The 24,278-nt window shown below is 35.1% G+C and overlaps 1 protein-coding gene across 1 annotated transcript in view; it reads left to right on the top strand.

The window, feature by feature from the left end:
• TENM1 (teneurin transmembrane protein 1) overlaps window positions 1-24,278 on the top strand; it is an 817,501-nt gene that overhangs the window by 440,458 nt on the left and 352,765 nt on the right. The window contains exons 8-10 of the mRNA XM_049767088.1: window positions 8,344-8,543; window positions 8,967-9,177; window positions 22,293-22,394. Of these exons, the coding sequence (XP_049623045.1) occupies window positions 8,344-8,543; window positions 8,967-9,177; window positions 22,293-22,394 (513 nt within the window). The remainder of the gene's footprint in view (window positions 1-8,343; window positions 8,544-8,966; window positions 9,178-22,292; window positions 22,395-24,278) is intronic.

Genomic DNA, 24,278 nt, shown 5'->3' on the forward strand with positions numbered 1-24,278 from the left:
TGACTCTCACTATATCTTGTACTTGTGCAGGAAATTTCTCTTTTATAATAAAATAATATGTTCTTCCTAAGTTTTCTGATATACTTCAGTAAAATATGTGCTTGAGTAGCAATTAAAATACTAATATTATTTAAATTTTATCTTACTACTGTGTTTTTAGTTTTTGTTTCTTTGAGCCAACCCCAGGCTCGAAGAAACACAGAATCAGATATCAACCTTGAATCCTGCTGGATTTGTTTCAAAATAAACAAAATAATAAATAGCACAATAATTACAACATTGTAATCAAAAATCTATTTTGAAATAAACAAATGGAACCAGGATCAGTGAGATAGTAAAGGCGGTAAGGTACATGGCCTTGCACATGGCCAACCATGGTTCTGTCCCTGGCAACACAAAATAATAACACCACAATAATCATCTCTGGATACAAATGTATGAGCTATTCCAATACACACACTGCTTTGGAAAACAAAACAAATATTTAGTAACTGAGTATTATAATAGTAAAGTCTCATACTTTAAATGATAAAATGTTAGAGAGAAAAACTTTTTATCTGCACACTATAAGATTTTCTTAAATACTAAATCATTGCAACTAGTAAATGATAGTCCAATTGTTCACTAATATTTTTATCTCTTAACCTGTATGCTTGGTCATCATTGCAATGCAAGATCTCAAAAAGTGATATAATTTTAATTTTAAAATTATTTGTAAGATTGGTTTGTTAGCTCAGTGTGTTGGACACATGTTTTGCACACTAAGACCAGTGTTTACTTACCACCACTACACGGTCCCCTGAGCACTGCCTGAATGACAGAACCTGGAGTATTCCCATAGCACCATCTGAAAACTCAGAAAAAATTAAAATCTATTCGTAGAGATTATTTTTCTGTATTTATTCTCTGTATATTATGAAGACTAATAACCATGAAACTCCAACTACACAAGTCCACAAGTTTCTTTGATTTAGTGCATAACATTTAAATAGCCTCTTTATGTACTATATGATGCCATAAATTGCAGAAGAAATAGATCATGTAGCATTTAGCAAATCTTCTATATAAAGGTCAATTTCCATCAGCTAGTTTCATTCTGAGGTTCTAAAATGACAGCTTCTGTATTCATTAAAGACTGTAGCACGTTTAAAAGTATTAGTTTAATCTAAACATTTAGATGGTTTTATATTTATGAATAAATTATAATATTGTTTGTACAATTAAATGACTCATATGTGGCCAGCATTTATAGTACAAAGGGTGGATGTTTGTAGATAGGCATTGATATTTGGCACCCCTTATATGGACCTGAGCGATTTCTGAGTGTAGATTGTTAGAGTAAGCCATGAACACCTCTGGGCATAACCTCCAAAGTTTAAAAAGGATGCATTTTGACAAGTGATATAAAGCCCCTAATGATGGTATCACTTGAACAATCTGAACATTAATTTGAGAATAGATGTATCTGCATAAATATGGTCCCTTAATTCCCTATTCATTAAAGACATTTATCAGTTTTAGGACCTTAAGAGTTAAATGTATAGTCAACCCTTTGGGGAGACAAACTGTTCTGTCATGCTTAGAATAAAGTAACTTTCAGTGAAAAATAAGGTCCTCAGTTGGTCATTTATCATCTCAAAGGGCATATTTTATTAGAAATGTCAATTCCACAAAATTATGTGTCCCATAATACATAATTATGTTCAAAATTGCATTTGAAATCTATTATTAACAGTTAACAGTGAACGTTCTTAAAATAGTTATTACTCTTGGCCTTAACACAAAAAGCTATAATGGAGGCATTTCAGGGAGTTAAAAGCTGCTAGGCATTGGCCTCTGAATAAAGCCACGGCAGGTGTGTTTCTTAATGGGCTGTTAATTTTATAGTGGGTGAACACAAAGGATAGAGACGATGTGTGTTTTGAAACTGCATTTGGTATGGAGAAGGAGTTGATGACTGAAAAAATATAAAGGCAGCGTGAAATGAGGCCAAATGGAATTTTCGCTCCTGAGGTGTGATCCTCCTTGTTTGAAATCAACATAAACTACATATTGCCCTTCCTCTCGTATTGCTTCTCTCCTCAACATCACATAAGAAAGATTTCCACAGAAATATATGTTAAACTGGCACTTCAGAAAGAATTAGAAAATATGGCAATAAATAACATGGATGCATTTTCCAAACTCAACGTCCTTTCCAATCCAGCTCCTTATAGTTTCTTATTTTGATCTTAGCTATTATATTACTCATACTCACAGTCAGTGTCGGTTTTCACCCACCCTACTCCCCATAAAGCTTCTCATGCAATATAGGCATAATTAGTGATAAAGAATTCACTTCAATACCTATTGAATCACAACTTTCATTTTAACAATGTTTTATTTTTATATAAATTTATGTTTGAGAAGCACTATTCTAAAATATTTCTTTTTTCTTTTTTTTTTTGTTTTTTCGGGCCACACCCATTTGATGCTCAGGGTTTACTCCTGGCTAATCGCTCAGAAATTGCCCCTGGCTTGGGGGGACCATATGGGATGCCAGGGGATCGAACCGTGGCTCTTCCTTGGCTAGCGCTTGCAAGGCAAACACCTTACCTCTAGCGCCACCTCGCCGGCCCCCTAAAATTCTTCTTTACATTGCTTTTCTTCTTTACTTTGCTTCTTTTATCCTAGGGCAGGGGTCTTCAAACTTTTTTAAGTGGGGGCCGGATTATGGTCCAGTTGAGAGCTGGAGGGCCGGACTATATGAGCTACTAATTCCTACTCACACTGCACATATCTTATATAAATAAAATGAAAACCACTTATAAATAAACAGATCACACACCAGCATTTCAATGGGAAATGTGGGCCTGCTTTTGGCAAATGAGATGGTCAATGTCCGGTTTCATATTTGTCATTGCCAGCCATAACAAGTGATGCAAATGGGCATCAGTTAATCTAGATCTGGTTGGAGATTTCAGATGTTTCATTCTTGAAAAAGTCTGTTCACAGGCATAAGTGCTACCAAAGATGGTTACCATTTTGAGTGCATGGTTCCTGATATTTGGATATACACTGAGTATATATGCTGGCAGGTATCTTGGCAACCAAACAGCGCTCACTGCTGGCGGGCCGGATGAGACTCCTCTGTGGGCCGAATGTGGCCCGCGGGCCGTAGTTTGAAGACCCCTGTCCTAGGGAAATAACTTTATGAAGGAAATAACTATCTATTTTACATACATTTTGTATAAATATATAATTATAGTATACTTTTAATTTTTTTTTTTTGTGGTTTTTGGGTCATACCCGGCAGTGCTCAGAGATTATTCCTGGCTCCAGGCTCAGAAATTGTTCCTGGCAGGCACGGGGGACCATATGGGACGCCGGGATTCGAACCGATGACCTCCTGCATGAAAGGCAAACGCCTTACCTTCATGCTATCTCTCCGGCCCCGTATACTTTTAATTTTAAAATGATGGTTATTATATTGTAATAAAAGTACTTGGCTCATTTCTCTATATTTTAATTGTAATTATGTTACACATAAAATTTATCTTTCATCCTTTGTTTTCTCTAACTGTCCCATAAAATTTTATATATTCATTTATCTATTAAACAGTAGTATTGTATTTTAGCATATATACTTGAATTACAATAATTTTTATTTATGATAATCTAAAGATAATTTGGTATAGTATTCATGATAATTCATCAGATTTATACGTTTTAATCTGTAAGCTGGACTTTAAAAATTGTATTTGTGGGCTGGAGCAACAATGCAGAGGCTTAAGCGTTTGCTTTGCTTGTGGTTGACCTAGGTTTAAGTCCCTGATTTCTATATGGTCTCCCTACCCCTGCCAGAAGTGATCCCTGAAAGTAGGGCCAAGAGAAAGCTGAGAACATGACCAGATGTTGTGTGTGTGTTTGTGTGTGTATATATATATATATATTTACATACATATGTAAATACAAATGTATTGATCTTTTAAAAAGCACTAAACCTTACTGATATTTTTAAAAACGGGTGTTTTAAAAATGTGTGAAGAATAATTGACAAATACAATTGTGCAACTTAAAAGCAATGACAGGATCTTTATATACATACATACTTCTTGATATCCATATCCATATCCATGATAAAATGATTACAAATATCAAGGTAACAAATTTCCATCTCATATAGTAAACATAATCAACTTTTGTTAGTGCATGTATGTATGTGAGAATGCGTGAGGAGAATTATTAAGATCTACTCATAACCTTCAAATATATGATATTTTGTTATTAATTATAGACACAATTGCCCTCAATACTTCTTGTAATTAACATCGATAGCTTTGATCTATATCATGTCATTTCTCCTTCCTGTTTTCTATTTTCAACTGCCATACTTTTTATGTTTATTGATTTTAGATTCTATATGTTATTTCATAAAAGATTTATCTTTATTTAGCTGTATTTTTTTACATATCTTTGAGATTTTTTTCTTTGCTTTTGGGCCACACCTGGTGGCACTCAGGGGTTACTCCCAGCTCTGCACTCAGAAATCACTCCTGGTAGGCTTGGAGGAGCATATGGGATGCAGGAAATCGAACATGGGTCCATCCAGGTCGGCCGCGTTTAAGGCCCTACCACTGTGCTATCTCTCCAGCCCCAAGACTTATTCATGTTTTATAAGTAAAACATTCCCTTTTTATGTATACATAATATTCCACATATATGTTATCTTTATTTATCCATAAACTGACCATTGAATTGTTCTGTTTCTTTTGGCTTTTAGTGCTGGAACGAATTTGAATGTTTTTCTTCAAGATAATGATTTCAAATTCTTCAGATATATACCTAGAATTATAATACTTGGATAATATGAAAATTTTATTTTTGGGGCCCGGAGAGATAGCACAGCGGTGTTTACCTTGAAAGCAGCCGATCCAGGACCAAAGGTGGTTGGTTCGAATCCCGGTGTCCCATATGGTCCCTCGTGCCTGTCAGGAGCTATTTCTGAGCAGACAGCCAGGAGTAACCCCTGAGCACTGCCGGGTGTGGCCCAAAAATTTGACGGTATATGCCTATACCGTCATAATGCCTATACCTATCTACTTTCCTAGCAATAATAATTACCTTATTGAACTATTCTCAATATAGTCAAGGCCAATTACCACAAGCCCATGGAAAACATTAAATTCAATATGGAATAAGTAAAAGCCTTTCCTCTCAGATCTGTTTTTTTTTGTTGTTGTTGTTTGGTTTTTGGTTGTTTTTGTTCTCTGTTTTGGGGCCACACCTGGTGGTGCTCAGGGATTACTCCTGGCTATGCACCCAGAAATGATCTTGGCTGACTCCAGGGAGAATATGGGAAGCCAGGGATTGAAACCAAACTTGTCCTGGGTCGGCTGAATGCAAGGCAAACTCCTTACCTCTGTGCTATCACTCCAGCCCTCTGCTCAGATCTGGAACAACAGAAGGTTGCCCACTTTTCTCGACTTGTAACAAATATAGTACTGAAAGCATTTGCCTTAGTAAGTAAGTAAGCAAAAATATAACAAGGGGCATCCAGATAGGAAAGGAAAAAGCCAAACTCTACTGTATCTGAGGGTCCAGGGTTCAGGTCCTTTTTCAGGCACTATCTGTTAATGGATCCTAGGGCTCCAAAATGAGGATCTGATGAGACTCAGGCCTGGAAGCAAATGTTGATGCACGAAATAATCCACACAGTGAAGAGGCAAAAGAATGGGTTCAGGAAATCTAACCCTCAAGTAAGGAATTCAACCTCCCTAAGCTTTCTGCTTAGGTGCTTGAGGACCCCAAGCACCACTATGAATGATTCCTAAGAACAGAGACAGAAGTGACCATTTGGGGTTGCTCCCAAAAAAGAAACAAAAGTGGATACAAGGAAATAGAAAAATATACCATACTTATGAATTGAGAGGAGTGACATGATTAAAATGGTAATACTTCTGAAAGTATTGTACAGATTTAATGTAATCTGTACGAATATCCATGACATATTTTTCAAATAAATAGATCAAACACTCCTTAAGTTCATATGGAAAAATAAAACTGTACAAATATATAATGTGTTTCTTGGAAAAAAAGAAGATGGAAAGATTCACTTTCCCCAACTTTAAACTGTACAACAAAGCAGTAGTCATTAAAACATCATGGTACTGGAATAAAGATAGTCTGATCAAAGGAACAAAAATGAATATTCTGAGATTGACCATCAGGTTTATGAGTAGTTCTCTTTTTACACCCACACCAATATTTAGTTCTTGTATTTTTAATAATAGCCATACCAATAGGTATGAGGTGATACTGTTGTTGTGGTTCTAATTTGAATTTAGTAAACAAATAGTACTGATTAATCCCTTTTTGTACACATATAGGCCATCTCTGTTTCATCTTTGGTGAACTATTCACACAGGTCCTATTTCCAAATTAGTAAGATTTTTGATATTGAGTTTTATGTGCCTCATTATAGTTTACATATGAACTAATGACCAGATATACAGTCTGAAAATGTTTTCCCATTCTGTAGGTTGCTTTTGAAAGCTGTTATTAATTAATTAAGCTATACAAATTATCTGTTTATTTAGTCACACTTATTTATTTTAAAATTAGCTGTAATAAACTTCTTCCACATAATAGGCACAATTTTAAGTTGTCTTTACATAATTTGACCCAAAGTTTTTCCTATGATTCCTATATGTTTTGTATCTTCTTGGTCTAATTTATTATATATTATGCCTAAATATTAGCTTTTCTGATGTACATTATTGTGCTTATACCTCCTCCTTCTTTTTAAAATTAATTTATTTTATTTCATTTTAAATTTTTCATGACTTTCTTCCATCTTCTTAAAATATTTCTATTTTTACTAAATATCCTTTGGGACTGACATTCAACATCCGATAGAATGATGCCATTCTTGATCTACAGTCCTATCTCCAACTGCTCCCTTCTTTATAATAAAATATCTGCACCCGAGTTTTACAGTTTTTCTTCTTTTTGTTTTTGGTCCTTCATATGGAACATTTATCCTAAAAATTATTTGCTCTCTTTCCCTTAAGATCTCTTTACTATTTATTCTACTTCCCATTAATTTCCTTACTCACTGATTAATTCATAAACTCAACATATAATTTGAGAGAAGCATCCCTTGTAACTTACTCTTGATTCTGCACACAGATATTATGCCTTGTGGGTTTGGGGAACCATATTTGATGCCAGGGATCAAACCTACTGGCTGCACTATCACTCTAGCATCTTTTTTTTTCACTCTAGCATCTTGATATATAGTATTTTCACATCCTTTATATGGATGTTCCTGTAACTTTTAGAGATAAAGAAACAAACAAAATAACTACAGCATTATATATTTTGGAGGAAGAAAGATAGGCGGTAAATAAATAAATGCAAGATATTGTATGTATTTCATCATAAGTGTTAAGAAATAAAATTAAGACTATAAAGAGGACAGAGACATCTAGGAAAAGATATCCTTCTTTGAATATGTGGAAACCATGTTTTCCTTTGGAATGTAGTTATTTATGTATATGTTCTATTTACTCTCTAATATTCCAATTTCTTTTTACCCTGGATGGTATTTATTCTTCTACTACTTTTATCAAATTTTGGAGATTTTTTCAATTGGCATAATTGGCATAAAACATATTGTTTTATTGGAATTACGCCAATAAGATGATTCCAAGAACAAGGCTAGTTAATCTCCCCTTCTATTAACACGATTAAAACTTTTCTTTTGGTGATATACCCTTAGCAATTAATGAATACATAATACAAATTTTAACTAAAGGCATTATTGCAGGGATAGTTTGATGTTATAGGAACAAAAAATTATTTTACAAGCAGAATTTTGTTTTAAATTCTTTTGTCCATGTGTCTTACTCCACCCTACATATGACAAGCACAATCTGTTCTTTGTGTATGTATAAGAGTTTTTGTTTTTCTTTTAGATTCCACCGGTGGGACTATTCAATACACTTACGTCATACTCCTACGTATCAAATGGCCAAATTTATATTTAAAGGTTTCTTATTACAAGCACTACATCTTACCTTTGCATCTCCTGTATCCACTAAGATGGTGTTCTGTAAAAAATATTAAAATAAACCAAATGATGAAAATAAATGCAATAGTTGCTTAAGAGAGGGGCAAGATTGATGTAGTTGTTGGCTTGGATATTATTTAATTTATATTAAAGCCTTGTGTAATGAGTGGGATGAGCAAGAAAAAATGCTCATTAAGATGTTTTGGTGTATATGTTCTTGAAAAACTATAAGCAATCACTTGTAAGCTATTACTAATATAATGTATATTTTTCTTTGCCTTTATAACTAGTGTTTCAGAAGGGGCGAGCAATAGACACCGGAGAAGTTGACATTGGTGCACAGGTTATGCAGACTATTCCACCTGGCTTATTCTGGCGTTTCCAGATAACAATCCATCATCCTATATATCTGAAATTCAATATTTCTTTAGCCAAGGACTCTCTGCTTGGAATTTATGGAAGAAGGAACATTCCACCAACACACACTCAGGTATTTGATATTGTAGGTACTGATCCTATTTTAGAGGTGGTGGGACTGCACGATTCTTGCTAAGCATGTAGGAGTCAAAGATGAAGGTAGACCTCCTTGTAAAAAGTTAAGTCTATATCAATAGCATTTTACCTATGGAGTAAGAAAGGCAGTATAAATAAAGAATAAAATTTAACATAGACTCAAAAGGAAGGAGAACGAATTGTTCTTGAAATTTGACTTCTCTGCCTGAAACAGGAGTATTATGAGCCTTCCAAGATTTCTTCTTTTTTTAAGAGAACTTTTTTAAGCTACTGATATCATAACTCTATGACTACTTGTCCCAAAAAAGGAAAGCAAATGAAAGAGAAAAATGAGTCCCCAGAACTAGTTTTTTATTAGGAGTAAATGAATGTCTCATCTATGTCTTTGTATTTGTTCCAGTTTGATTTTGTAAAATTGATGGATGGAAAACAACTGGTCAAGCAGGATTCCAAGGGCTCTGAAGATACCCAGCATTCCCCTCGCAACTTGATCTTAACTTCACTGCAGGAAACAGGTTTCATAGAGTACATGGACCAAGGGCCTTGGTATCTGGCATTTTACAATGATGGAAAAAAGATGGAGCAAGTATTTGTGTTAACAACAGCAATTGGTAAGCTGCTTTGGCTACTATGTGAAATGACAAAATAAACTAGAAAGATGAAGTATATAGAAGTGATACGTGATAAAAATATTATTAAAGCTTATTACTCATTCTGTCTTCCACTCATTGTTAAGGATAAGTCAACTATGGAAGAGGCTTATATAATTGTCATTAATGTTGTTTAAATGCTAATGAATATTTTTAATTGTTATGTTCTCTGCCATGTTTAAGGATACTTGCCATGAGCCTTGGCTTTTTTTCAATAGCATTAATTTCCTGTATGCTATGATTAGGAAGACTATAAAGATGAACAACTTCAATGAACAAGATAATATGAAAATGATTTGCTTATAATATTTCAAATTCAAATGAATACCTTCAAAGTTTAATTTTGAAATATTTTATTTAATTAAAGAACCATGATTTACAAAGTTATGGCAAGTTGAATTTTAGATATATAATATTGCAACACCAATTCCACCACCAGTATCAACTCCCACCATTATTATTCCCATAATTAATCATCCCTCACTACATAAACCTTCCTGACAATTACTTCCTTTCTCATTTTTCTCCTTTACATTTTGATTTCTTTCCTTCTCTGTACTCCTTCTCTCTAAGATCTGTGGTCAAGAGTGATGCAAGCATCCCCCTTTACTACATCACAATTCCTTATCCAGTTATATATATTAACACATATAAGTGACATGATCTCTGTTTTTCTTTTTTCTTCTGGATTACTTCACTCAACCTGATATCTTCCAGTTCCAACCAGCTTGCATTAAATTGTATTATTTCATCATAACTTAAACATGCATAGTATTTCATCATGTATTTGTCATAATCCATTCATCTGTCATTGGGCAACTGCATTGATTACATATTTTAGCTATTATGCTGTTTTACCTAGAAATACTTCGTTAGATCAACTTTTGCTTTATATTTTATCTTTATTTGAAACACTGTGATTTTTTTATTTGAAATACTGTTTGTTAGCAATAGATTTCATGAATATAAAATTCTAATCCCATACCCTACCCAGCCTACTTCCCTCTACTATTGTGTCAGTTCTTTAGAAATGATTTCAGATCCTTTAAGATTTCAAAATTTAGCCTAACTGTTCTTATAGAGGATTGTTAAATAAATAAATTGTCATTAAAAACCTTCCTTTTAAAACTCTTTAGTGTAAAATCATCACAACAAATCTTTATGTTAAGCCAGTTTCATTTTAATTTTAAAGAGGACCACAATGGCTATAATAGTTTTCTCAGGGACTTGTAAAACATGTTCTTTTGGATTCAGAGAAATACTAGAGCAGGTAAGGTGTTCACCCTGCTCGCAGTCAACCTGGATTTGATCCCTGGAATCCTATATGATTTACAAGCACCATCATATGTAAACCTGAGTGCTGAACCAGGAATAACCTGTAAGCATCACCAGGTGTTGCTCAAAAAACAAATATAAAATAAAATAATATGTAAAATAAAGCATGTTCTTTGAAGCCTGGAGAAAGTACAAAGTTTAAGGAACTTGCCATGCAAATGGCACACTACATTTGAATCTCAGAAACAAGTACATTCAAAATTTACTCATATCCATTTTAATAAATTAGAGATATCATTGTTCCTAAAAGATAATAATAATAGAGTGGGTAGGGCATTTGTCTTGGACACACTCTACCCAAGTTTATTCCCCTATAGCCCATATGGGTTCCTGAGCATGGCTTGAGTAATTTCTGCACAAAACCTAAAAACAGGGGCCGGGCGGTGGCACTGGAGGTAAGGTGCCTGCCTTGCCTGCGCTAGCCTAGGACGGACCGCGGTTTGATCCCCCGGCGTCCCATATGGTCCCCCAAGAAGCCAGGAGCAACTTCTGAGCACATAGCCAGGAGTAACCCCTGAACGTCACAGGGTGTGGCCCAAAAACCAAAACCAAAACAAAACAAAACAAAAAAAAAAACCCTAAAAACAGCTGAGTCTGGCCCCAAGTAAAATACATATAGAAACATATATCCATATATCTATTTATAAGTTATCTCACTTTTGTCATTTTTCCAGAGAGTTCATTCTGCATGACTTTTTTTTTTTTGTGTGTGGTTTTTGGGTCACACCCGGCAGTGCTCAGGGGTTATTTCTGGCTCCACGCTCAGAAATTGCTCCTGGCAGGCACAGAGGACCATATGGGGCGCCGGGATTCGAACTGATGACCTCCTGCATGAAAGGCAAACGCCTTACCTCCATGCTATCTCTCCGGCCCCTCTGCATGACTTTTTATATGAATAAAGTTGAGCTTCTGAGAATCCTTAGGGTAAACATTTCAGACACAAAGAATTTTATTGTGTGAATTTAAAAAAAGAACATGTCTTTTAAAAGAAGGGAAATATTTTATAGCTGTCAGTTTTCAATACAACTTTCACCGTTTTATCCTTTAGTTAACCTGTTTAGCCATATGTTTAGGAAGATGTGTTGACTGATAGTAGATATACCATCTGTTCTTTATAACAATTATATTCTATTTTTATTTGACGCTGAAGACCTTGAGTCAGTAGAAATGGCACACCAGCCATAGATGATCAAAAAACTTTCCTCTTAAATTATCAGGCAGGCAATACAAATGCACTAATGACGTTCTACTTATTTCTTCAAAATGAATTATTTGTTTAATTAGAAATAATATTTTATGCCATCACGCTGTTATGGCACTTAAAGACTCAGTGTGTCAGATCCAATGGTTGTAACTTGCATAAGGGTTTTATATAAAGGCCCAATTTTGACTACAAAAGTACCAGTGAATCATAATTTTTCTCAAAAGAAATTAGAAGAATGAGGATATATATTTGTTAACAATTATTTCTATACTCTTGTTATCCTTACCCCAAATTTCAAATTAAACACTAACCAAGCAACTAACCCTTCAAAAGTCCTAAGAGCCAGAACCTGAGGTACAATTTCTACAATCCAAAAGCCAAGCTGTCAAATTTCATTTGCAGTGATATATTTTCTTTTTCTGCATGCAAGGAAATTGTCTTTTTCTGCTGATTTTTTAATTAGAATCAACAGAAACTTTTCTCCTATACTTCCATTTAAAAATAATCCAAGTAAATTTCTGTAAAAATCAATGCACATAAATTAGTTTCTCTAAATTATCCTCATTAATTTTATGCTGTGGCAAAGATAAGATAATTTATCTTAATTATAGTAAAAAGAGATATTCAACATATTAAGGTCTGTCTGAATCTAACTATTCTGAATGCTGCTCATTCATCCATTTCATGATAATGTTAGAATTCCACAGTATTGGGTTTGCTAATAAATACAAGATAAAATAAATAACCCACTCATTTTAGTTTAATGACTAAAATGGACTAGCTACTCGCCTATGCCAGTATAAATTATTTTATTTTTATTAGTGTAAACATAATTGTAAACACCTCATAAATCTGTAATATAATATATACCATGTATACTATTTATATAGTTATATATCATATATACTGTATATTCCAATATATACTATTTATAGTTTGTTTATCTTTCACAACTCTTGTACAACAATACATATATATATATATATATATATATATATATATATATATATATATATATATATATATATATATATATAGTCTTTCCACCAGTAATTGGAAAATTTGATGTTTGAGACCCAGAATGTTTGATTCCAAATTCCAGGTCTTTTCTCCATATTCATTCACAAGATTATTTATATTTTGTTTCCTCTCACTAGGAACAACAAAGTGCATCATCATTGCAGATTTAGATAACTGTCAACTTTATCAGGTTTTTTAACATAGCACTTTAAAAATTATTCACAGCTTTAATAAATTGTAATCATTAAAGTGATTCTTGATACAAAGCTTCCTGCAGATCAACATAAATAAAATAGAACATATTTTTATCACTATGTGTTCTGCTGTAGCCATCTTTCTCCCATAGTCCCAAGGCTGGCGGTTCTGCTGTCTCTTTGATACCCAGTGGGAGTTGCAACTCCCAAAATCTCTTACATAACCTTCTTTTCTCATTTGCAATATTATTGTTAAGTTCTGCACAACAATGTGTACCTAGGGTTAGCTCTTAAATAAATCAATAAGGGGTTTCTTATTTATTTCTGAAGCAAACTTTATTAAATATTTCTTCACAATAGCTACATTGTTACTAGCTGTTTACAAAAATTGTCAATAGAAGCTGCTGTGAAGTTAAATTCAACTATATGTATTTATCTTAGAACATGTCCTCTATCTTATCATATTAATATCCACTGGAAGATAAATCTTAATGTAGGTTTTAGAAATGATAATACCCCTTTGTGAAAATACGAAACATAAATAAAAATAAATAATTGCCCCGTAGCTGAATGAAAAATATTGTACTCTTTTCAATATATTTAAAATAAATTTTTACAAGATAATTAATCATTTTTGGGGGGGAGGTGGGGGCACACCCGGTGACGCTAAGGGGTTACTCTGCGCTCAGAAGTTGCATCTGGCTAGGGGGACCATAATGGACTCCAGGGATCGAAACTGTGTCCATCCTGGAGAAGCTGGGTGCAAAGCAAACACCCTACAGCTGTGCTGTTTCACCTGCCCCAATGAAACAATTCTATTGGTAATATCTACACCAGCCTAGTGGTTCCCGACTGTGAGAAACTGTAAGTGTTGCCTGTGAGTGTTTTCCACTGTCCTGTCTCCTGAACCTCTTGGGAGTTGGCCGAAAACAGCCCAGAAAAATAGCTCTCCCAGAGGCTCCAGAAGAGCACGTGTGCTCTGCTTCGCTTCGAGGCCACGCACTCTTTCTAACCAATGAAAAAATCACACTATACAAGCATGACAATGAGGAAACCTCGCAGGCAAACACTATGCACAGAAAATGAAGACAATAGCGAGGATGACCTAAAAAAATCCCAATCATCTGAATAACTTCTCGGATAAGAAGCTTAGAATAGAAATATGGAAGATGTTTGTAGGACGCAAAGAAAGCATAAATAGATCTGAACAGAACACAAAGACAGAAATCAAAAAACTCCAAACTGAAATAACAGATCTGAAAAACACTGTAGCTCAACTGAAAACCTCAGTGGATGGCCTCGCCAGCAGGGTAACAGCAGCTGAGGACAGAATCAATGTGCTGGAAGATGAGATGCAGAAAAACTCAACACAGCAGAAGAAATTGGAAAATAACCTTAAGATAAACGATCAGGCAATGGAAAAAGTGCTCAAGGAATGCGAACAGATGAAAATAGAAGTCTTTGATAAACTCAACAGAAACAACATAAGAATCATTGGAGTCCCAGAGACCCAGGTAGGAAGGAGATCTCTAGGAAGAATCAACTGTCAAAGACATCATCAAAGAGATACTCCCAGAAGTAAAGACTACATGCAATCAAATCCTGCATGCCCGAAGAGTACCAGCTAAAAGAGACCCAAAGAAAAACACCTTAAGACACACCTTCATTACGATGACAAATCCCACAGATAGAGATAGAATACTGAAATCAGCAAGATCAAAAAAGGAAATTACATTCAAAAGAGCATCCCTAAGACATACAGCAGACATGTCATAAGAAATTCTCAAGGCCAGAAGACAGTGGTGGGATATTATGACGACTGAATGAAATGGGTGCCTCACCAAGAATACTGCACCCAGCCTGACTCACGTTCAGGTTTGAAGGAAGGATACATAGCATCATGGATAAAAAACAGTTCAGAAACTTCACAGATGGAAATCCAGCTTTAAAGGAAAAACTGACAGGTCTACTTTAAGACAAGAGAGACTAACAAACACAGCAAACTTATCTACAAAGATGACATTAAATCCTATGACAATCATCTCCCTCAATGTCAATAGACTAAATTCACCAACTAAAAGACAAAGAGTGGCAAAATGGGTCAAAAAGATGAATCCAAACTTCTGCTGCCTTCAAGAAACACACCTGAATAGTAAGAACAAATATAGACTCAAAATCAAAGGCTGGAGGAAAATCATCCAATCAAACAACACCTTTAAAAAGCTGGGGTGGCCATGTTAATATCTGATGACACCAACTTTATACTCAAAAAAGTTGTAAGGGACAAAGATGGACACTATGTTCTAATAAAGGGATATGTGCAACAGGAAGAAATCAGACTATTAAGCATATAAGCACCCAATGAGGGACCAGCAAATTATCTAATACAATTACTGACAAATCTGAAAGAAGATATAAATAATAACACAATAATTGTGGGAGACCTCAACACAGGTCTGTCAACACTTGATAGGTCAACCAGACTGAAACCCAATAAAAACATACTAGCTCTGAAAAGAGTAATGGAAGAAAGAGGACTAGTAGATATAAATAGGACACTCCACCCCAATAAACCTGGATACACATTCTTCTCCAATGTACATGGGTCATTCTCCAGGATAGACTACATGCTGACACATAAAACATACCTTCATAAAATCATGAGGATAGAAATCTTGCAGGCTACCTTTGCTGACCACAAGGCTCTGAAATTATATGTGAACTACAAAGGCACACAGAATAAAACTTTAACAATTGGAAATTAAACAGCCTGCTACTGAACAACCAGTGAGTCCAAGATGAAATCAAAGAGGAAATCAAAACTTTCCTGGAAACTAGATACAAGAGCCACCCACTGAGTGGGAGAAACTATTCACCCAATACCCATCAGATAAGGGGCTAATCTCCAAAATATACAAGACACTGACAGAAATTTACAAGAAAAAAATATATAATCCATCAAAAAATGGGGAGAAGAAATGAACAGACACTTTGACAAAGAAGAAATACAAATGGCCAAAAGACACATGAAAAAATGCTCCACATCACTAATCATCAGGGAGATGCAAATCAAAACAACTATGAGGTACCACCTCACACCACAGAGAATGGCACACATCACAAAGAATGAGAATAAACAGTGTTGGCGGGGATGTGGAGAGATAGGAACTCTTATCCACTGCTGGTGGGAATTCTGTCTAGTTCAACCTTTATGGAAAGCGATATGGAGATTCCTCCAAAAACTGGAAATCAAGCTCCCATACTATCCAGCTATAGCACTCCTTGGAATATACCCTAGGAACACAAAAATACAATGCAAAAACCCCTTCCTTACACCTATATTCATTGCAGCACTATTTACCATAGCAAGACTCTGGAAACAACCAAGATGCCCTTCAACAGACGAATGGCTAATGAAACTGTGGCACATATACACATGGAATATTATGCAGCTGTCAGGAGAGATGAAGCCATGAAATTTTCCTATAAATGGATGTACACGGAATCTATTATGCTGAGTGAAATAAGTCAGAGGGAGAGAGAAAAGCAGAATGGTCTCACTCATCTATGGGTTTTAAGAAAAATGAAAGCCATTCTTGCAATAATAATTTTCAGACACAAAAGAGAAAAGAGCTGGAAGTTACAGCTCACCTCAGAAAACTAGGGGCCGGGCGGTGGCGCTGGAGGTAAGGTGCCTGCCTAACCTGCGCTAGCCTAGGAGACGGACCGCGGTTCGATCCCCCGGCGTCCCATATGGCCCCCCAAGCCAGGAGCGACTTCTGAGCGCATAGCCAGGAGTAACCCCTGAGCGTTACCGGGTGTGGCCCAAAAACCAAAAAAAAAAAGAAAAAAAAAAGAAAACTCACCACAAAGAGTGATGAGTTTACTTAGAGAAATAACTACATTTTGAACTGTCCTAATAATGAGAATGTATGAGGTAAATGGAAAGCCTGTCTAGAGTACAGGTTTGGGGTCGGGTGGGGAGGAGGAAGATTTGGGTCATTGGTGATGAGAAAGAATGTTGCACTGGTGATGGGTGGTGTTCTTTACATGACTGAAACCCAAACACAATCATGTATGTAATCAAGGTGTTTAAATAAAATATAAAAATAAATTATACTCTTAAAATAAACTAATCATGGTGTTTTAGGGACTTAAAAAACTTTCCTGGAAACAAAGATCATGAAGACACAAACTGCCAGAATTTATGGGACACAGCAAAAGTGATCCTGGAGGAAAATTTATAGCTTTGCAAGCACACATCAGGAAGGAAGAAGGGCCTAACTGAATAGCTTAACGACGCAGCTCATAGAATTAGAAAATGCTCAACAAAGGACTCAAAAATAGGGCGACAGAAGGAAATAAGAAAGCTGAGAGCAGAAATCAACGAAGTGGAAACCCCAAAAAAATCAGAAAGATCAATGAAAGCAGAAGTTGGTTCTTAGAAAAAATAAACAAGATTGATAGACCTTTGGCAAAACTCACAAAGAAAGAGAGAGAAACATGATAACCCATATTAGAAATGAAAAGGGAGAGATCACGAGATATATTGCAGAGATCCAAAAGGTAATCAGAGACTACATTGAGAAACTTTATGCTACTAAACATGAGAACATAGAAGAAATGGATAAATTCTTGGACACTTATAACCCTCCACAGTTAAATAAGGAGGACGTAGCATATCTAAACATCCCCATCACTATGGAGGAAATTGAAACTTTAATCAAACATCTGCCAAAAAAGAAATCTCAGTCCCAGATGGATTTACTAATGATTTTTTCAAACCTTTCAAGAGGAACTACTATCAATCCTAGCCAGGCTCTTCCATGAAATTGAAAAAAGAGGGACACTCCCAAACAGCTTTTATGAAGCCAACATCACCTTGATACCAAAACCAGACAGAGATGCTGCCAAAAAAGAAAATTACAGACCAATATCCCTGATGAATGCAGATGCAATGATCTTCAACAAAATCCTGTCAATTAGGATTCAATGCATCATCAAGATGATCATACACTACGACCAAGTAGGTTTCATCAGAGGAATGCAAGGATGGTTTAACATCCATAAGTCTGTCAACATCATATACAACATAAACAACAAGAAAAATAAAAATCATATGATCATATCAATAGACGCAGAGAAAGCATTTGATAAGGTCCAACACCCATTCTTGATCAAAACTCTCAGCAAGATGGGAATGAAAGGAACCTTTCTCAATCTAATTAAAGCCATCTACCACAAGCCGATGGCAAATATTACCCTCAATGGAGAAAAAGAAGCCTTTCCTCTAAATTATGGTACAAAACAAGGCTGTCTACTCTCAACCCTCCTCTTCAGCATAGTAATGGAAGCGCTTGCTATAGCGAGCAGGCAAGAAAAAGCTATCAAGGGAATCCAGATAGGAAAGGAAGAAGTCAATATCTCACTGTTTGCAGATGGCATGATACTCTACTTACAAATCCCCAAAGACTCTACCAAGATGCTTCTAGAAACAATAGACTCATATAGCAAGGTGGCAGGGTACAGTAATAACACACAGATATCAAAGGCCTCTTTATACACCAATAATGATAGGGGAGAGATGGACGTCAAGAAGGCAATCCCATTCACATTAGTTCCACACAAACTCAAATATCTTGGAGTCAACTTGACCAAAGACATGAAGGACCTATACAAAGAAAACTATAAAGCCCTACTCCAAGAAATAAGAGAGGACACATGGGAATGGAAAGATATACCCTGCTCTTGGATTGGAAGGATTTACATCATTAAAATGGCAATACTCACCAAAGCATTGTACAGATTTAATGTGATCCTTCTAAAGATACCCATGACATTCTTAAAAGAAGTGGATAAAACATTTATGAAGTTCATCTGGAATAATAGACACCCTCAAATAGCTAAAGCACTCCTAGGGAAAAGGAAAATGGGAGGCATTACTTTCCCCAACTTTAAACAGTACTACAAAGCAATAGTTATCAAAACAGCATGGTATTGGAATAAAGACAGACCCTCAGATCAGTGGAATAGGCTTGAGTTCTCATACAATGTTCCCCAGAGATACAGTCACCTAATCTTTGACAAAGGAGCAAGAAATCCTAAGTGGAGCAGGGAAAACCTCTTCAACAAGTGGTGCTGGCAGAACTGGTTAGCTACTTGCAGAAAAGCGAACATAGACCCCCAGTTAACATCATTTACAAAGGTAAAATCCAAATGTATTAAAGACCTTGATATCAGACCTGATACCATAAGGTATATAGAATAACACATCGGTAAAACACTCCATGACATTGAGACTAAAGGCATCTTCAAGGAGGAAACTGCACTTTCCAAACAAGTGGAAGCAGAGATCAACAGATGGGAATACATTAAGCTGAGAAGCTTCTGCACCTGAAAAGAAATAGTGTCCAGGATACAAAAGCCACCCACAGTGTGGGAGAAACTATTCACCCAATACCCAAAATATACAGGTCACTGACAGAACTGTGCAAGAAAAAAACATCTAATCCCATCAAAAATGGGAAGAAATGAACAGATACTTTGATAAAAAAGAAATACAAATGGCCATAAGACACATGAAAAAATGCGCCTCATCACTGATCATCAGGGAGATGCAAATCAAAACAATGATGAAATACCATCTCACAGCACAGAGATTGGCACACATCACAAAGAATGAGAACAAACAGTGCAGTCAACAGGCGAATGGCTAAAGAAACTGTGGTACATATACACAATGGAATATTATGCAGCTCTCAGGAGAGATGACGTCATGAAATTTTCCTATACATGGATGTACATGTAGTCTATCATGCTGAATTAAGTAAGTCAGAGGGAGAGAGAGACACAGAAGAGTCTCACTCATCTATGGGTTTTAAGAAAAATAAATGTCATTTTTGCAACAATCCTTAGGGACAATGAGAGGAGGGCTGGAACTTCCAGTTCACTTCATGAAGCTCACCCTAAAGAGTGATGAGTGCAGTTATAGAAATAACTACACAGAGTACTACCATAATCATGTGAATGAATGAGGGAACTGGAAAGCCTGTCTAGAGTACAGGTGGGGGTGGGATGGAATGAAGGGAGATTTGGGACATTGGTGGTGGGAATGTTGCACTGATGAAGGGGCACGTTCTTTACATGACTGAAACCTAATCACAATCATATTTCTAATGAAGATGTTTAAATAAAGAAAAAAGCAAAAAAGAAATAATTCTCTTTATTAAAGGCTTATTTGTTTATTTATTTATTTGTTTTTGGGCCATACCCAGGGATGCTAAGCGCTTACTCCTGGCTATGTGTTCAGAAATTTCTCCTGAAAATTTTGGGGGACCATAAGGGATGCCAAGAATAGAACTGGGTCAGCCCCATGTTGGCCATATTCAAGGTCTTATTGCTGTGCAATCTCTCCGGCCCAAGTTAATTATTCTTTAATGAATTAAAATGGTTAGCATTTTATCAAGTATTAAATTCTTGTAAATCAAACTGCAGATCAACTTTTGTCAAATTCATAGCTAGTTCAGTTTTTATTTTTTTGGGGGGTGTGTGACATACTCAGCAGGTTTTCCTGGAGGTGCTTGGTGGGCACATAGGTTGCCAGGGATCTGAATCATGTTGGTTGTTTACAAGGCAAGCTAACTCTCTTTACTATCACCCTGGCCCATGTCGTTCAATTTTCTAATACAAACATCAAAAAATAAACCATAATAAAGCTGTCAAAAGTGATCTACTACTGTCAGATAGAGGTGAAATGAATACTCTCCTGATTGGTAATAGAATGGGCATTCCACACAAACACTAGATGGATTCTAATCTTTCCAAAAATTAACTAGATAACAGTTTCTTCTTGCTTTTATTTGGACCAAAACACAAATCCAAATCTCGACTGGAAGTTCTTGAACTATGAAATTTTACTATTTGAAACATTGGTTCTCCATATTTTATAAGGTAATCACCTGCCAGTTCATCTTAAGTCTTTGGTAGAATATTAATCATTGGACTTCAGTCCTTAGAGACATATTAAGTAGATCTCAAGTTGAAGTTCTCAGGCATTTGCAATTTAAGTCCTTGTGTGATGCTCCTTGTGCAGGTAGTCAAAGGACAGCCAAGGAAGTGAGACATCTCAACCGTCATTATAAATTATAATATTTGATAAGAAGGTGCCAAAACTGTTTTCTAGAATATATTCTAATGTTAAGTAGCTTTACCAAGTAAAACTAGATGAAGAAGAAAAAATTTTAGTGAAAAGTAAAAACTGGGTTTATGAGATGTAAATTTAACAAGTCAGAATATAAATCTCAGAATCCAGAACTGTAAATCTGGAAAACTTATAAAAACATAAGATGATTCAGAACTGCAATATATAAATCAAATCATCATGCTATATTATATCAATTAACAAACACAGTGATGTACGTCTACTATTTCTCAATAAAACCAAGGATAAAATCTACATATATAGTATAATGGGCTTAGATTTAAAATGTATATGGACTTAAAATTTTATGTGATTACATTCAAATACAATTTAAATGGGAAGTAAACATTATCCTTACCAATGACCAACTTTATGTAACATTATGCCTTTCTAGTCAATTTACTTACCATGGGTTTATCAATGTTCTTTTGTTCTTCACCTACCTATGTCATCAGAAATACCTGTGGGTACTTTCAAAACCACAGTTCCCCTGAAACATACTCTTCTCTAAGAGCATATTGAAGAGAAAAATAGTGGAACAGAACTTATATTTACAGTCAAGAAAGCTTTCTCAACAAAATACTTAGGATCTAATGCTTTTAGTGGTGGTGAATTTAATATGAACACTTATTTTAAAAGCCTTCTATTGTCACTTATTAATGGAAATGAAATACTGATTATCACATTTAAGCTGTCAAGATAGTAGATTTAATATTCTAAGATGCTAGAGAAGAAATTTTTATTTGCTACAACCTAAACTTGGAAATTAATCAGTAGATTTCATCTTCCAGGTTATAATTTTAAGCCTATTTTGCTTTAGAGAAATGTCCTATAATCATAGTACTTTTTTAGTTTTATCAATGTCTCATATGAATACAATTCATCTAGACTACTTATGCACTGTAGAAGTGAGGCTGGTTTCTAGTTTCACTCTTGAATTGCCAGTTCAGTTAGTTCAGGGTCCTTTTATTCATTTGGTGCTGTAAGTGACATAGAAATTTTTGGTATCTGAATTTAAACAGTAAGCATTTTATAGACATCAGAGTACAAGCTTATTATAGATAAGAAAATTAAAATAATTTAAGGTCCCAAAGATTTAAATTTTGTTTTTTTCTATTATCAGAAATAATGGATGACTGTTCAACCAATTGTAATGGAAATGGAGAGTGCATCTCTGGCCATTGTCATTGTTTCCCAGGATTCCTTGGCCCTGACTGTGCTAGAGGTAATATTGATGTTATTTGAGTGGTTAAAAGAAATAACTATCATTTGATAATTCATTATTAATAGCATACATAGTAGGAGTTGTGTAGTAGAAACAACAATATCTATCTCCATTTGTTCTGCCAGGAATGGTTCTTTGCCTAATATCCTTATGTTTAATTTCTGCTTCTACTGATAGCTTTTGAGGATGTACATATATATATATATATATATATATATATATATATCTTTCTATATGTACATATATATACTACTGCCTCAATTTTACAAATGTAGGAAAACATCATAGATATAACTTTATCAAGATTACCTATCATCAGAAATTTATAGCTAGATCTGACCAAAATTTCAAATAGAAGTGCATGATACTTCTATTTATTTCATAAAGTAGTTCACTATGGATATATTTTAGAAGTATAAAAAATAGGTCACTTCTATATACACCAACATAAGCTGAAAGGCTAAATTATAAAAACAGCCAAAATTTAAATGCTGGAAATGCAGAATTACTACTTACTGAATGAGACTCTTCTCTAGACTTGCCAGTAGCTTACCTTTAAAAGTGCTAGATAAATTACATTGTGTTTTCCCATTAAGGTTTGGAGGTTAAAGATTCTTTCTCCCTGTCTTCACTATTTTCTTAAAGCTAACAATCTACTAATACCTAAATATTTATTTTTTCCAGTTAATTCATTCTTTAAATTATTTTTGAGAATTCTACAGCATAATCTAGGTTTCTAGGTCCATGAGAGACCCCAAGGAAGTGGAACTAGAAGTGGAAATTTGGATATTGTATTTCTTAAAAATGATTATGAAAAATTATATTCTTGCCCCCTAGGATCTCATTTTAATAGGTACACAGCAAAGACAAAGTAGAGGCAGCATCCAAAGAGACATATGCACAGTTTGAGAGAGGAGTAAACAATAGCAAGGATCTCTTGGAATCCCCAAATTTAAGGATACCATTCTATTATGAATAACTCTATATGTAATACATTTTAATTTTTCAGATTATTCTTCCTCACAATAGTGCATATTTACCTAAGAAGGAAAGTCTTAAGAGTGAAAATTACAGGCTTATAATGGTAATGATGATGATAGGTTTTCAGAAAATGATGGAATTAAATGAAAATATTTTTGAAACTTCACTCCAAATATGTTTTAATTATGCTATATTGAAACAATTGTGATCTACAGAGTCCTTCATAGTTGAATTTCAGATATAGAGTGAGTCAGGAACATTCCTACCACCATTGTCAAGCTTTGTCCATCGATGAACCCAGAGTGCATCCTATACAACCACCCTTTTTCCCCCATGGCCAGTCAGTATAACTGGTCCATTTACGTTTAGATTGTTAAAAGTATATTGTCAAAATAAAAATTATAAAAAAACTAGGAATTGAACTTCAAAAAAATTTTTAGGTCCTTTGATTTTATTGTGGTTGACTTTGGCTTTGATATTTATTTCTTTCCTTAGTTTTTTCCCACCAATGCATCCGGGACCACTTGGCCTCTGGCATCCAGCCTTTCTTTATTCCCTTCTTGGGAATATGTGGTAAAACAAAGTAATCTGTGTCCAAAGGTTCTATGAAAAAAGTGGGAGCACTATTTAAAAGATAAAAAATTTAAAAAAAGAAAAGAAAAGAAAAAGGTGTGTGATGGCAGTCAGGGTTTTGATTAGTTTAGTTTTGCATAGACACAGCAAAAGATGGGGGAAATATAAAGGAAAAACAGGAAAAAACTTTGGCTTAAAAACAGGGAGATCCATGGGGCTGGAGCAATAGGACAGCGGGTAGGACCCTTGCCTTGCATGTGCTAGACCTGACTTTAGTCACTGGCATCTCATATGGCTCCCTGAGCTGCCAAGAAGGCTTCCTGAGCAAAG

This window comes from Suncus etruscus, chromosome X (assembly GCF_024139225.1).
Source record: "Suncus etruscus isolate mSunEtr1 chromosome X, mSunEtr1.pri.cur, whole genome shotgun sequence".
Taxonomy (NCBI): Eukaryota; Metazoa; Chordata; class Mammalia; order Eulipotyphla; family Soricidae; genus Suncus; species Suncus etruscus.